The sequence below is a fragment of the Myotis davidii genome, unplaced genomic scaffold (genome assembly GCF_000327345.1).
Source record: "Myotis davidii unplaced genomic scaffold, ASM32734v1 scaffold436, whole genome shotgun sequence".
In the NCBI taxonomy this organism is placed as follows: domain Eukaryota; kingdom Metazoa; phylum Chordata; class Mammalia; order Chiroptera; family Vespertilionidae; genus Myotis; species Myotis davidii.
In genome coordinates this window covers 934751-950404 of record NW_006292604.1, presented here as the reverse complement: position 1 = coordinate 950404, position 15654 = coordinate 934751, and the positions used below count along the sequence as shown (strand labels likewise).

Below are 15654 nucleotides of genomic sequence, written 5' to 3'. Positions count from 1 at the left end.
CCCCCCCCCCCCCCCCCCCCTCGAACTCCGTTCGAACTCCCGGTCAAGGGGACAATTTGCCTATTACTCTTTTATTATTGGCATGTGACAAATGTGTATGTTAAAAGTGTAAAATATGTTGGTTTGATAATTTATATACTGCGATATGATTACTATAATAGCGTTAGCTAACAATAGCTTTATTATGTCATGTATTTATCATTTCTTTTTTTGTGTGTTGAGAATAGTTAAGATTTAGTGTCTGAGCAACTTTTATAATATGGTACACTGACAATAATCACTATGGCGTGCATTACATAGAACTTATTTATTTACTAGTTTTAAGTCTGCATCCTTAACATCTCCCCAATTCCCCCGCTCCCTATGCCCTGATTGTCAACATTCTACTCTGTCTTTACATGTTCAGTTAGTTTAGATTCCACACACAAGTTATTTAATACAGTATTTGTCTTTGTCTGATGTATCTCATTTATCATGATATCTTTATTTTTTAAAAAAATATATATTTTTATTGATTTCAGAGAGGAAGGGAGGAGAGAGATAGAAACATCAATGATGAGAGAGAATCATTGATTGGCTGCCTCCTGCACACCCCCCAACTGGGAACCGAGCCTGCAACCCAGGCATATGCCCTTGACCGGCATTGAACCCATGACCCTTCAGTCCTCAGGCCAACGCTCTATCCACTGAGCCAAGCTGGCTAGGGCAGCATGATGTCTTTAATGTCCACTCAACGTTTTTGCAAACGGCAGGATTTCCTTCTCTCTCATGGTTAAATAATATTTCACTGTTTGTATGTGTGTCACATCTTCACTCATTTGTTGATGGACACTTGTGCTGTTTCCAAATATTACATATTGTGAATAATGCTTCAATGAACACGAGTGGGCAGATAGTCCTCCGAGATACTGATTTTAGTTCCTTTGGATACATACACAGGAATAGGATTGCTGGGTCATATGGAAGTACTATTTTTAATTTTTTGAGGAACACCCATACTGTTTTCCATATGGCTGTTCCAATTTACATTCTCACCAACAATGTATAAGGGTTCCCTTTTCTTCTTATCCTTGCCAACATTTGATATCTCTTGGCCTTTTTAAAATACTTTTTGGAAGAATATGAATTTTTTTTTATTGTCTCTCTTATGTAAGGGTTTGGTTTGAATGTTCTAGGCCAGCGGGCCTCTGTGCTCCATTTAACCATCAGGAACCCTGGTCTCTTCATCCCCTGGGGCAGTGCCAGTTAAAGTATGGACTGAAAACAAGTATAGCTCATGAACTGCTTGGTTAACAGTACTATGAATTGAGTCATAACATCCTAACATATGTAAGGTAACATCTCATTGTGGTTTTGTTTTGCATTTTTTTTTTTTTTGACGATTAGTGATGTTAAACAACTTTGTGTATGTCTGTTGGCCATTTATATATCTTCTTTGGAAAAAGGTCTATTCAGGACTTTTGACCACTTTTTAAATTGGATTATTTCTTTTTCTGCTATTGATTTATCTGAGTTCACCATATATTTTGGAAGTATGCTTTGCTAATATTTTCTTCCATTCTGTAACTTGTCTCTTCAACTTACTGTTTCCTTTGCTCGGCAGAGGCTTTTAGTTTAATGTAGTCATAATTGTTTTACTTTTTGTTGCCTGTGCTTTGGTGACTTAACCAAGAAATCATTGCCTAGATCAGTGATCAGCCAACTGGCCCCTTGAGTGTGGCTCTTCCACAAAATACCACGTGCGGGCGCACACTACAGTGCGATTGAAACTTCGTGGCCCATGCCATGGGGCCAAAGAGCCGCATGTGGCTCGCGAGCCGCAGTTTGCCGACTACTGGCCTAGATCAATGTCAAAGACCTTTCCCACTGTGTTTTCTTCTAGAAGTTTTGTGGCTTCAAGTCTTACATTAAAATTTTTGGTTCATTTCAAGTTAATTTTTGAGTGATATAAGGCAAGGATTGTTTCATTTTTTTCTTGCATGTGGATATCCAGTTTTATGTCCTTTCCCTATTGTGTGTTCTTGGTACCCTTCTCAAAAATAAGTTAATTATATAGGGAGGTTTGTGTATCCGTTCTCTATTTTGTTCTACTAAGTTATGTGTCTATTTTTATGCCAGGACCATACTATTTTGATTACTATAGCTTTGCATTATAGCTTGAAATTAGGTATCTTGATGCCTCCAGGTTTGTTCTTTCTCAGTATAGCTTTAGTTATTTGGGGTCTTTTGTGGTTTCAAACAAATTTTATGACAATTTTTCTACTTATATTAGAAATGCCATTGGAATTTTGATCAGGATTGCACTGAATCTACAAATCATGTTGGGTCTAATGGACATTTTCTCAATATTAATTCTTTCAATCCTGGAACACAAAATATTTTTCTATTTCTTTGTGTCTTCTTTTATCTCTTTTATCAGTGTCTTATAATTTTCATCTCCTTGATGAAGTTTCTTCCAAGTATTTTATTGTTTTCAATGCTATTGTAAATAGGATCACTTTCTTAATTTCTCTTTTAGACAATTTGTTGTTAGTGGTCAGACATGCTACTGATTCCTGTATGTTGATTTATACCCTGCAATTTTACAGAATTCATTCATTACTTCTGACAATTTTTAGTGGCTTCTTTAGGATTTTCTATATATAAGATGTCATCTGTGAACAGAGATAATTTTACATCTTCCTCTCTGATATGGATATCTTATACTTCTTTTTCTACTTAATTGCTAATTGCTCTGGCTAGGATACCAGTACTATGGTGAGCCATCCTTACATTTCTGCGATAAATCCCACTTGATCATGGTGAATGAGCCTTTAACATGTTGTTGAATCTGGTTTTCTAATATTTCGCTGATAATGTTTTCAGCCATATTAATCAAAAAAGTATTGGTGTTCATTCTTCATGTTTGGTAGGATTCACCAGTGAAACCATCTGTTCCTGAGATTTTCTGTATTGGGAAAAATTGATGGGTTTGAGCCTTGAACTGCCTAGGGAGTGGGGCCAGGGTAGTGACAGTGCCCCTAGGAATAATGGGTCGGAGCCAGTACCTGGGACCCAGGGGGCAGGGCTTGGGGAAGCAAGAGCTATTTCAACAATGACAGTTCAGAGTCTTGACCAAGATGGAGGGAGAGGAGGGTGAGGCAGCACCAACACAGCCCTAAATAATGGCAGGCAAAGTGTTACTCGGGACCCTGGGGGCTGGACTCAGCAGGGGAAGCTGCCTCAGTAATGCTGGGAAAATGCCTGACCTGGGCCCAGTTGGGCAAAGAGAAGTGGCAGCTCAGGTCCTGTGTATGGTAAGATGCTGTGGCACCCAGTCCCTGAGGATGGGGCACAGCAACCAGGGGACCTGAGGCCATCTCACTTCAGCAACAGCTCCAGCATCTGAGAATAGATACAGAGGTGGGGGCGCTCCAGGCTGCTCCATCAGGGGATCAGCATGTTTGCTAGAGACCTCTCTAGCAAAAGTTGCAAATGTCCACACTGGTGAGGTTTGCTGGGGTTCTCTGGCTCTCTTTCTTGGGGAACTTTCTTAGATCTCTGGCTGCGGGATGCAGTGATGTAGGCAAAACACTTTTCTCACTTAACTATGTGGCCATCCTTGATTTCTGAGCTCTGCCAGGTTTTTGCTGCATTTTTGTTGTTGTCTAGACTCTAGAGCTTTTCCTGAGCTATTTTCTTCCATTTGTAGCTATTTATTGTCCTTGTTTTCTTAAGGCGATGGTGAGCATTGGGACCTCCTAGCCTTTTAGTTTGCTGATGTCACTCCCAAGTCCCTCATTCCTATAGATGAGGCAAATAAGGTCCTGGGAGATGAAATGTTTTGCTCAGTAATACACTATAAGTTTGAGACTGGAAATTTTATTCTGATTCTTCTCTTGATTTTGCTGAGGAATTGATTGTAATCTCATAGGTACAAAAACAAAGCAATTTAAAACTGAATAAGAAATGTGCTTTTGAACAGTTATTTACATCTTGATCCTATTGTCTCAGAATATTTTCAGCCTCCCGATTCATAAATAAAAGTCCTTATTTTAATAGAAAGTATTAACATATTCTTCTGAAATGTCATCATGGGAAGTTATAGAAGTGACATACGTTAATTGAGCATGATAGGATTCTAATGAAGTAAATAATTCTTGTAATGCTCTATGAAATAGTTGTGTGTTTTCAGTATTCAACCCCAAATAATTCACATTTTGCTGTTTTTTTTTTATGTATTTCTGATTTCTGTACATTTTTAATTTTTCTTCATTATTTCTTTGTAGGCAGAATAACCAGAACATTACAAATAATACTGGAAGTTGTACCAGAAGAAGATTGTCATAAATTATAAATTAATGCATTTGAAATCTTGGCAATCTATCCTTGGCTTTGTTTCTGCCCAAAAGGCTGAAACAAAGTATGGACATTCACTTCATTTTATGAAAATCCAGAGGACTGCGGCTTTGGTGATGGAATAAAGGAGTCAGTCATTTTTATTCAGATCTTTTAATGTATTCAAACAGGTTACTAAGAAATTTAGTTATAACTCCATGTAATTGTAGAAAGCTGATATGCAGCTCTACCATGAGTTCACGTGATTCTTGTGTCCCTGATACCTACCTGTTGAGGTGAGGGGAAAAGACTACGGGATGGACAATTACCTCAGTGGTCTTTCTCTGTAACATATCATGGCTAAGAAACTTCAAATTGAAGACTGCGGTGTTTTCTGTATATATAGGTTTTGTAAAAACATTTTTTACCTACTATAGAAGGTCATACTGTGAAAAGTGTTTTCTATTCTTCTAGAGAAAGAACAAAAAAAGCGTACATCAACACTATGGACAGAAAAGAAAGAAATTTATGTTACATGGGCATTGCATTGCTTCCCCTTTGGTGCCAACTTAGATGTCACTCATCTTTTAAGGGTTAATACTAACAGCATTGTGAACAAAGGACAGAGGGGGTATGCTTAACTTTAATAAATACATTAAAGAAGAGCTTCTAGGAGCTATTGTTTACAAATTCAGGAGTTATGTTTGTGTAAAAATCATTGAGAACTTACTATGTTGGGATATATTTTTTTCACTCCTCATCAAGAAGCTTTGTGGTTGTCTGACATTTTGTTTTCATGGCAGCCCATTTGATCAGGAAAGGATATAAGTAACATCCTTCTTACAGCAAAGCAATAGTCAATTTGGCATTAAATCCTTTTAAGCACCATTACCTGTTTCACAAATAATTTACCCTTGATAAATATATCTAAATATGTGCATTTTCAAAACTTCAAATTAAAATATCAATGTTAAAACAGAAATCACCAAGAAAGAAAATGCCCAAAATATTATACCTAACCCTATAATCATATCTATGTGCAATGATAGCAATTCTAGACAATATTTTTAGTTTATAGTTATTTTTACGTGGTGATGAATTTTGACAGGTTGTACATTTCCTAATTGTATTTTATATTGTTAAAATATCTCTTCAGATAAAACTGTGCAGATCAATTAGGAAATGACATATATTTACATAAAAATTGAGGAAGAAATGCCACTGCTAAATAAGATTAACAACTGATGTTTCTAAAAATTTTCCACTTCTATATCTAGGTTTTGTCAATAATTTGTTCACCTTAATTATCATTTAATCTGCAAAAGAGATAACTGGTAACTGACTCACTAAAAGAAATAGAAATTGTGCATGCATGTGTATATCCAGACAGGTGTTATTATGCTAGGTTCAGAAGCTATTGTGCAATTTTCTAATGATAGTAATATCATGATGACATTTGTTAACTGTTATTTACACACATCTAAGGTTAAGTAGTTCATCATAGCCAGAGTTATGTTTCTTCCTTTAATTTTTTGTCCATTTGAAAATAAGAATTTTTGAAAGAATTACACTGGTTAAAATCATTCAGAGAAGATGTGGAGTCCACAGACAATTGACAAAGTAGTAATGATATTTCATAATTTGAGACAATTCCATTCACAAATTTCAATTTTTTCTTTTGATAACATTTAAAATATATTCAAGATGGACATTTCTTATACAAACCTACTGTTTGGGTCTATAAGTGAATTCATAAAGTTTTCAAAGTTGATGTGTAGTCTCTACTTCCTATATCCATTTAGCCATATCTCTTCCCACTATATTGTTGCTGGCGGTATTGCAATGTAGGCCCATATAATCTAAACCAGAAAACTCTTCTTGGATTTTTATGTAATGAGAAAAAAGGTAGAGTTTCATGGAGAGAGGTTTGTGTGGTTCTTGATTATTCCTGAGGTTAATGTTCTTATAGCAACAGATAGGTCTCCGCATTTTATTTATTTGTTTATTTTGGGCTCTAATTTCTCTTTAAATATACCATTGAACTGGCTAAATAGAATACATATTCATTATTCTTTCATCATCAAAATGAGTTTTCCTTACTAAATTTCTAATACCATTGTAATACCATTTTAACCAGACAGAAAGACAGTCAGTAATTTTTAAAGAAAATAATGGAGATTATTAAACTTTAACTTATTTTTAGGCTAATCATGACAAAACATGTTTTCTGTGGTTGGGGAGTCATTATTCATAATTGTTATTCATAATTGTATCATATCCTAGGAAAGGTGGCTGACTCCAGACCACACATAAATGTTAGGTGTGTGCACGCACACGTGCTATGTGCTTGTCCAGTATCTCCCCCCAGCCCCACTGGCACAAAACTAGGACAATTATTAGGATATGATAGAAATGCATGACAGTTTATCTAACACTAAAACTACATTGAAAAAAATTTCCAGATTGTCTTATGTATCTGGCAAAATTATTTCCTAATTGCCATCCTTTATAATAAAAGCCTAATATGCTAAGTATCTGGTCATCCGGTTGTCCATTCAACCAATCAAAGCGTAATATGCTAATGATATGCTAAGGCCACTCAATTGCTCGCTATGATGTGCACTGATCACCAGTGGACAGGCACTCGAACCAGTAGGTTAGCTTGCTGCTGGGGTCCGGCGGATTGGAACTGAACTGGCCAGACATGCCCTGGAGCCCTCCTCCAGTCCCTCCTTGCTGGCCAACCTCCCGTGTCCCTCCCAGTCCAACTGGTGGGATCCCTCGGCCTGTACCCTCTTGCAATCTGGGACCCCTCAGTAGATGTCAGACAGCCAGTTTCAGCCCAATCCTGCAGGCCAGGCCGAGGGACCCCACTGGTAAACGAATTCATGCACGAGGCCTCTAGTTTAAAATATCAACAGATGGTTAGCATTCCATTGTATCACTCAATGGAATTCTCCATGCACTGTAATCAGTCTTCAGAAAAATCAATATTTTATCTCTTTTAGCAGACAAATGTAATGATAACTAAGAAAGGGAGCATCTTTGACCTATAGTTGATTTCTTAGTGAGGTATATGTTATGAAAAGATTGAAAACTGAAGTTCAGAGTGGCAGGAAATGAAAGTAGTAAATGATTGGAGGTAACAATATTTTGGTGTAATTTATTATGCAGTGTAGTGAGAGAAATATTAAAAATTCAGTGCCTGCTACACATAGGTGGACATCCTGAGAAGCTAATGAAACTTAAGCTTCAGTGCCGCTCACTTACACATGCCCCTTCCAATTTTGCATGTACCTAATTTTGCATTAGGAATTATGTATTAATTTTCTTAAAGAAAATCAGCAAAATTGTATATACTTCTGGCCCTACAAAATCAAATACCCCCTTGATTAAGGTAAAAAACCTCCACTGCTTTTCCTGTTAGAAATAACATGGGGTATTTGTAAGATATACTTTTAAATAAGGTTGTGAATTAGTTAAAGTATCTACTAGTGTATATAAATGGCTTTCTCATAATATGCATTATATGATATATAAGGAGAGAATTTCACCTTTCACATATTTGATATAAATGATAGAAAAACAAAAATAGGATTTTAATTGTAGCTCTTTTTTTTAGGTTGACTGAAAATATAGAGAGATTTGGAATTTGAATGCAGATGAGTCAAATTTAATGTCACTTAAATATAATTTTGCTTCATTTTACCCTATATGATGGGCTCTATGTCGGTGCTGATAATGCCTACAGGGTTATATTTGGCTTTCCTAACCAAAGTCAGGAATTAAGCACATTGTGTAACTGGCAACAAGCTCATGGTGGATATAAATTAGAGTAGATAATGAGTTATTTTGACAGCTTCTGTTTACATTATTTATATATAGATAATAGGATTATTACCTATAATGTTTTTAGGATAATTTTCTTATAAACAGCATTTTTAATCTTTTCCATCATATATCATACCTAGAAGTGTAACCTCTAGGTAGGCACTTAAAAAGATATTTTAACAGTTATATTTAAGAAATAATCCTTTCTTCTTTCTATTGCATTTTTCAAATTAGTTGGTATAAAAAATAAATGCTCAGTCTAGTTTTAGATTTGACATAAATTCACAAAGGCCTAAGTCATGGTCTCACAGGAACTTCACCAGTTTTCCATGTTGTGAGAGATTGTTTATAACCTCCAGGGGTATTAGCTTGATCTCTTTGAACTATTTCTGTGTTCTTGGAATGAATCAATGACTCACTTTGTATCGTTTTTGGCATGATATCCTCAAGATAGGAGTGAGTCGTATTTGAATCCATACAATGACTGATATTCTTAGATTTACTCACAACCACTTAGGGTTACTTCCTTGGGAGTCCCCTCCCCCCTCTTCTGTCTTCCATTGACTTGAAAACATCACTGGTGGATGGTTACAGTCTGCAAATAGTTATCTGTTACATGTGTATTTAAGCTATAGATGGAGGGTGCATTTATAATATCAATATTCACCTTAATATTTTTATAGATAACAATCCACTCAAGAAACTGGAGCATTAGGCATCTATCTGAATGCCATACCAAATGGGTGCACTGGTTTGAAAGTGAACATCCTTTCCCCCCTCAACATATACACTACTGGTATTTTTTAAAGATTGACTTTCAAGTGAATTAATTTATTGGTTAGAGGATTTGCTTGTTGAATCCATATTACCTCTTGCTGAAGTCTCTAAAGGCCAGGCTGAAAGCTAGAGGAAAAATAAAGATGAATGCACAGTTATCTCTTTTGGAGCAGTGACTGTAATTTGAGCACCTTGTGTGATAGGGTATTTTGCACTGCATCTTGTGGGAAAACATCAGGTCTTTGGATATTACAGCTGTAATGGTTGGTTTGTGAGTGCTCTGACTTAAAGGAGGATTGTGCTGTTAGACCTCAATTATTCCTGCTAATGCTTCCATGCATGCTCAGAAGCACATTCATCTCACACTGGGAAGCAAGGCAGTGTGGTTCTAGGTTCAGACTGTCTGATATAAAAGTATTTCTGAGTTCTTTTGTCCCTAGCATTTCTCTTTTGTTTCAAATTTCCTTTTATTGAATAATCTCTCTCTATATATAAAAGCCTAAGCAACCAGACAACCGGGTAACCGGCTGGTAGTTATGATGCGCACTGACCACCAGGGGACAAATGGCCAACCCAGGAGCTGCCCCCTGGTGGTCAGTGCGCTCCCACAGTGGGAGCACTGCTCAGCTGACAAATAGGCACCAGGTGCCTGGCTCACGGGCTGGTGAGTGCAGCTGCAGCAGCACAAAGCCTCTTCCGTGGACACTCCCCTGCGTGCCCGAGAAGGGGCGGCAGGCGCAGTGGGGCCAGATGAGCAGGAGCAGCGCAGTGCCCACCTGGGCTCGGGCTCCTCCCCGGCCACCAGCCGCTTCCCACACTACTTCATGCTGTGCGGGATCTAAGCAGACAGCAGGCTGGAGCCTGAGGAGCTGGTGGGTAAGGCCGGGCTCCGGTGGCATGGAGGTCCATTGATCCCCACAAGCCAGGCCAAGGGACCCCACCAGTGTTCACATTTGTGCATTGGGCCTCTAGTGTAATATAAACCTATTATATCTAAGTAGAAAAGTAGTTTGGAGAAATAAAAGATTGTTTCAAATGAATGTGTGCTTATACCAGAATAGAAGTGACCTACATTAAACTACTGTGTATACTCATAATTTTAGACACTACCACATAGCACTTTTTAACTGCTCTGGGAATAAAGAACAATATATATGTAGCTGCGGTTATCACACAAACAACAAGGATCCTCCAAAAATTTTAAGTAATCTGGGATTATTTTGATTCTTTCCTTGGAAAAATTTTTTACCTAATAGTTTTCCCTGGTGAATGTTATTTCTACTGGTATAAATCTGGAACTAAACTATTAATGCTTACATCTTGAAAACTGGGATCTTTTTACATTATCCATGTTCGGAGAATGGCATATCCCTTAACTCTTTTAGGCTATTTAGGGCCAATGCCCGTGTTCAAAATAGCCAATGGTACCTGCCAACTCTTTTGAGAATTTGCAAACGTAAGCATCAGATGTGCTAAGAGTGCATTGCTTCGTACCATGAGACAGGGTGTCTCCTCTCTGTGCCATGGGCGAACAAACATCTAGTTGTGCTTTAGTGATCACACGCTGGCAACCTGTGAATGTCTAATAAGCACAAGTCAGAGAAAGGCAAGCCACGTGTCTGCCTGGACTGAATACTTGGGGAACTTAATTCGTCCTACTTTTCTGACTAAGATTTTACTCAAGATTTTGTAGAGCTTGGTTTTTGCTTACCATAGAGTGGATTAGATGGTAGTGATGCACTGGTAGAGATGGTTTTTAGTTACTGACTCAGAATTCATCTCATGATGAATCATTAATATCTTTTTATTATAACTTTATCTGTATTTACTTTATAAAAATGGGCTCAGTGAGTTTTGTGTTAAAATTTGACTTAGTAATAGTAACTTCTTTTTCAGTTCTCAAGGAGTAGAAAATTCGGTGTGTTCATATTAACATATCATTAAGTAACATATATGAATGTATTTAAATGCCTTTTATATCCTATGTCAAGTGTCAGTAATTTGCACCAATGGAATCAATTGAGCCCAGTGGGGAAATAGTAGTTGGGTTACTCTGGCGGGTTGTGCTGGCAGCCAACTCTTTGATGTGTTCTTAAACTGTAATTTATAGACCAGCTATACCCCTTAGCTGGGGTCTGGAATGTATTTGTCATGACCTTGTACCATTCCCCTAATTGGCAGGGGCCAGGGGAGTGGTGGATTTGTCCTGGTGATCTAACATACAGGATCAGAGAAATGCAGCCGTGGAGGAGTGAGCCTCAGTTTCCTCATCTGTGGTCCTTCGCTTTGACATTGTGATAATGAAACTTGGTAAAGCGGATTGTGTGTATTTTATACTTTTACGCAATGTCTTGTATTGATACATTCTTAAGGAGCAAAACTCCTTTTCTGCACCTACATTCCAATCATATTTGGAGTACTAAGGTATTTAACTATAAAAATATAAATGGTGCACAGAGAATTTCATTCGTAGATTATGTTGCGTTTCTAGGGTTCTCTGGCACAGATGCCTATACCAGCGTGTGATATGTGAAATAAAATGGATTTTTTTTACAGCTTAATGATTTCCTTCTGGGGAGAGTTCTGGTGCAGAAATCACACTGCCAGATGGTGTTTATGGGCTATTTGTGTAAGTGGTACGATACTATGAAATAAGTGTGATTTCATCTGGTGGAAACTCTTGACGCATATGTTTTGTATGGAAGAAATTCTGGTGCAATATGATGTCACTCAATTTTGCATTGAATTTAATTTCAATTGTGTTTATGTATAAGTATGCTTGAAATGCTTCCAGCTCATTAAACTTTTGTATATATATTTTGGTACATATTTTTTACTTGAAAATATTTGAAATGGAAAGTAAATAAACATTTGATAGTTTACATAATAAAGGTCATGTTTTGGCATTTGTTTTTAAGCACTGTACATTTCATTCAATTGAAAATTTGGGTTTTAATGATTAGATTTATCTGTCACTGATTCTGTGAATTTGTTGGTGGCTCCCACTTATCATCAATTTTCTGTACTAAAAATTGAAAGAGGTGACAGTTTCAGCAAACACCATAGACGCTCTCCTCCCTAATGATCTGCATCCTTCTGTCCTCTGGTCTGAAATAGCCAGCAACTTCTTTTGTTTTCACTTGCCCCAGTTCAGTCTTGCTATTTCTTACCTCTTAACAAAAGTCTCATCTCTTGTCTCTCTTTCATTCAGCCTTCATATGTTTCCCCAGAATGTTCTTTCTGAAACAGAAATACTATAAAAATCATTAATAGTTTCATTTCCCCCCCATCCCCCACCCCCCCACACCGGATAGATAAAATCCAAACTCCTCCGTGTAATATACAGGACTTTCCATTATCTGCCACCTTTCTCCAGCTACAAATGACCACTTCTGTATTCCCTGAAGCCATATTAGATGCATTTTTTTAGTAGTTTAACAAAGAAAAGATGCCCTTATTTCATTTGACACACTGCAGATTTACAGGAATTATATTTTCCTCCCCCATTCTTATATCCTACTCCCCACCCAGCAGACTTCTACCCAAAAGTCATCTCTTCCAGAAACGTTCCCCAAGCTGGTTCAGACCTGACCCCTGAGCACCTTTGTTTATATACCAGTTGGCCATTGGTATGTCTTTTTGAAAAATGTCTATTCAGGTCCTCTGCCCATTGTTAAAATAAATATTTAAATTTATTTTTTATTCTGTTGAGTTATATGAGTTATTTATGTTTTAAATATTAACCCTTTATCAAATATTTTCTATTCCACAGGTTGCCTTTTCATCTTGTTGATTGTTTCTTTCACTGTGCAGAAGCTTTTCAGTTTAATGTAGTCCCAATTATTTTTTTCTTTTGTTCCATGTGTTTAGTGTCATTTACAAAAAAAATCACTGCCATGACCAATGCCAAGAGCTTTTTCTCTGTTTTCTTCTACTAGTGTTATGGTATCGGGTTTTTACATTTTAGTATTTCACCTATATTAGATTAATTTTGGTGAGTTGTGTTAGATGGGTGTAAGTTTTCATTCTTTATATACGGATAATGAGTTTTCCCATCACCATTTACTGAAGACTATTATTTTCTCCAGTAAATATTCTGGATGCCCTTGTCAAGTACTAGTTGACTGTTTATGTATGCATTTATTTCTGGGCACTTGACTCTATTCCATTTGTCTGTATGTCTGTTTTTTGGTGTTATTTATTTATTTATTTTGCCAGTATCATTCTGTTTGATTACTAGAACTTTGTAATATAGTGTGAAATCGGGAAGTGTGAAGCCTCCAGCTCTGTTTTTCTTTCTCAAGATTGCTTTGGCTATTTGGGGTCTTTTGTGGTTCCATAAACGTTAAGATTGTTTTTCTCTTCTTTCTCTGTGAAAAATCTCATTGAAATTTTAATATGGATTGCATTGAATCTATAGGTCACTTGGGGTTGTATGTGCATTTTAACAATGTCAATTCTTTTGATCTGTGACATGGGATATCTTTGTACTTATTTGTGTCTTCTCCAGTTTCTTTTATCGTTGTCTTATAGTTTGCCGTATAAAGGTCTTTTATCTCCTTGGTTAAATTTATTCCTAAGTATTTCATTGTTTTGATGCTATTGTGAATAGGATTGTGTTCTTTATTATTTTTTAGGTAGTTTGTTGTTAGTAAACAGAAACAGAATATTTTTATATCTTGATTTTATATTCTGCAATTTTACTGGATTCATTTATTGGATCTAAAAGTTTTTTGGTAAAGTTTTCTAAATGTATGATCATGTCATCTGCGAAGACAATTTTACTTCTTTTCTGACTTGGATTCCTTTTATTTTTGTTACTTGCCTATTTTCTCCAGCTAGGATTTCCAGTACTATGCTGAATAGGAGTGGTGAGAGTGGGCACTCTTAGAGGAAAAGCTTCACCCTTTTATGATTGAGTATTCTGGGTTTGTCATGTATCACCTTTATTATGTGAAGGTATGTTCCTTCAATACCCAATTTGTTGCGAGTGTTAAATCTATACTAATAAAAAGGTAATATGCTAATTAGACCAGGTCAACTAGACATATTCAGGATGTCTGACTTCCTTCCAGACAAAGCCATGGTGGCAGGGGCCGAGGCAGAGGTGGTTAGGAGCAATCAGGCTGGCAGGGGGGCAGTTAGGGGGCGACCAGGCCAGCAAGCAGAGGCAGTTTGGGGTGATCAGGTAAGCAGGCAGGTGAGTGGTTAGAAGCCAGAGGTCCTGGATTGTGAGAGGGATGTCCTATTGCTGGTTTAGGCCCCATCCTGAGGGGTCTCCAATTAGAGAGGGTGCAGGCTAGGCTGAAAGACCCCCCTCCCCCGTGCATGAATTTCATGCACCAGGCCTCTAGTATATTATAAAAGGATGTTCTAGTTTGTCAAATGCATTTTCTGCATCTATTGAGAATGTCATATGATTTTTGTCTTTTAATTGGTTAATGCGCTCTATCATATTCATTGATTTGTGTTTATTGTCCTGTCTTTGCATCCCAGGAATAAATCCCATTTGATCATTGTGTCTGACCCTTTTAATATGCTGTTGAATTTGGTTTGTTATATTCATTAGGCTGAGCTCCCCAGCCAGCTGGTGTCACTGGCTGGACTCTGTTCAGTCTGGGCCGCAGGCTCAGTTCCATGATTGGACAGTCACCTGGCTGTGCTCCACTCTTGGGCGAGGTCTTTGGCTGGAATCCCTGGTGAAGTTGGGCTGCAAGTTGTACTTTGCATTTAGGTGTGGCTGGAGGCTGTGCTCCAGGATCAGTCAGGGTTGCTATCCTATGCTCCATGATTGCACAAGGTGGCTAGATGGGCTCTCTGCCTGGAAGAGGCCACTTGCTATGCTCAGCAGTTGGGAAGTACTGTAGGCTCAGATGCCAAGGCTGCCTGGGGTCACTGTGTGGGCTCCCTTAGAGATGGGGTGGAGGTTATGCTCTGCAGTTGGACAGGGATTCTGGCTTGGCTCTCTGCCTGAGCAGGACTATAGCATGGACTCCTCACCTGCCCAGGCTCTCTGGCCAGGCTTGCTGGTCAGACAGGGCTGGAGGCCAATGCCCAGCAGTTGTGTGGAGCTGCCCACTTGCTTTACTATCTGGGTGGAGCCGTAGTATGGGCTCTGCCACTGGTATACCCTGCTGGCTGTGCACCTAAACTGGGCAGAACTGCCGACCAAGCTCCCTGGTCAGAAAGGGCCACTGGCTTGGGTCTACGAATAGGCAGAGCTATTGTCTGGGATCTAAGGGGAGGCACCACTGCCAGCAGGAACACTGTCTGCCAAGATCTACACACTGGTTACTGTGAACCCTGTTCCACTTCTCCTTCTCTAACTAACCCCCCAGGGAGCCTTGTCAGGCAACACCTAAGTGTGCTTCCTAGGAAGCTTCCTGGAACGTGGGGAAGCTGGGTGTCCACGTCTGGCTCTCCTTTTTTTTTGATTAATTAAATCTTTATTGATCAGATTATTACATTTGTTCCTCTTTTTACCCCCCATAACTCCCCTCCACCTAGTTCCCACCCCACCCTCCTCCTTCACACCCCACCCACTGTCCTCATCCATAGGTGCACGGTTTTTGTCCAGTCTCTTCCCGCATCTCCCACCCCCCTTTCCCCACCCAAGAATAGTCAGTCCATTCCCTTTCTATGTCCCTGATTCTATTATGATCACCAGATTATTTATTCACTTGATTCTTAGATTCACTTGTTTATAGATGCATGTTTGTTGTTCATCAT

At 38.3% G+C, this 15654-nt stretch overlaps 1 protein-coding gene across 3 annotated transcripts in view; it reads left to right on the top strand.

The window, feature by feature from the left end:
- Positions 1–15654, top strand: part of SLC7A11 (solute carrier family 7 (anionic amino acid transporter light chain, xc- system), member 11) — a 125024-nt gene that overhangs the window by 73172 nt on the left and 36198 nt on the right. The window contains exon 12 of one of the 3 annotated variants that reach the window (XM_006766049.2): positions 4269–5011. The exons of 1 other annotated variant lie outside the window; for it this stretch is intronic. In XM_006766049.2, the coding sequence (XP_006766112.1) occupies positions 4269–4336 (68 nt within the window). In that variant the 3' untranslated portion in view covers positions 4337–5011. Of the gene's footprint in view, positions 1–3369; positions 4234–4268; positions 5012–15654 lie in introns of those variants that run through there. One more of the 3 variants, XM_015565501.1, reaches the window with a different exon arrangement.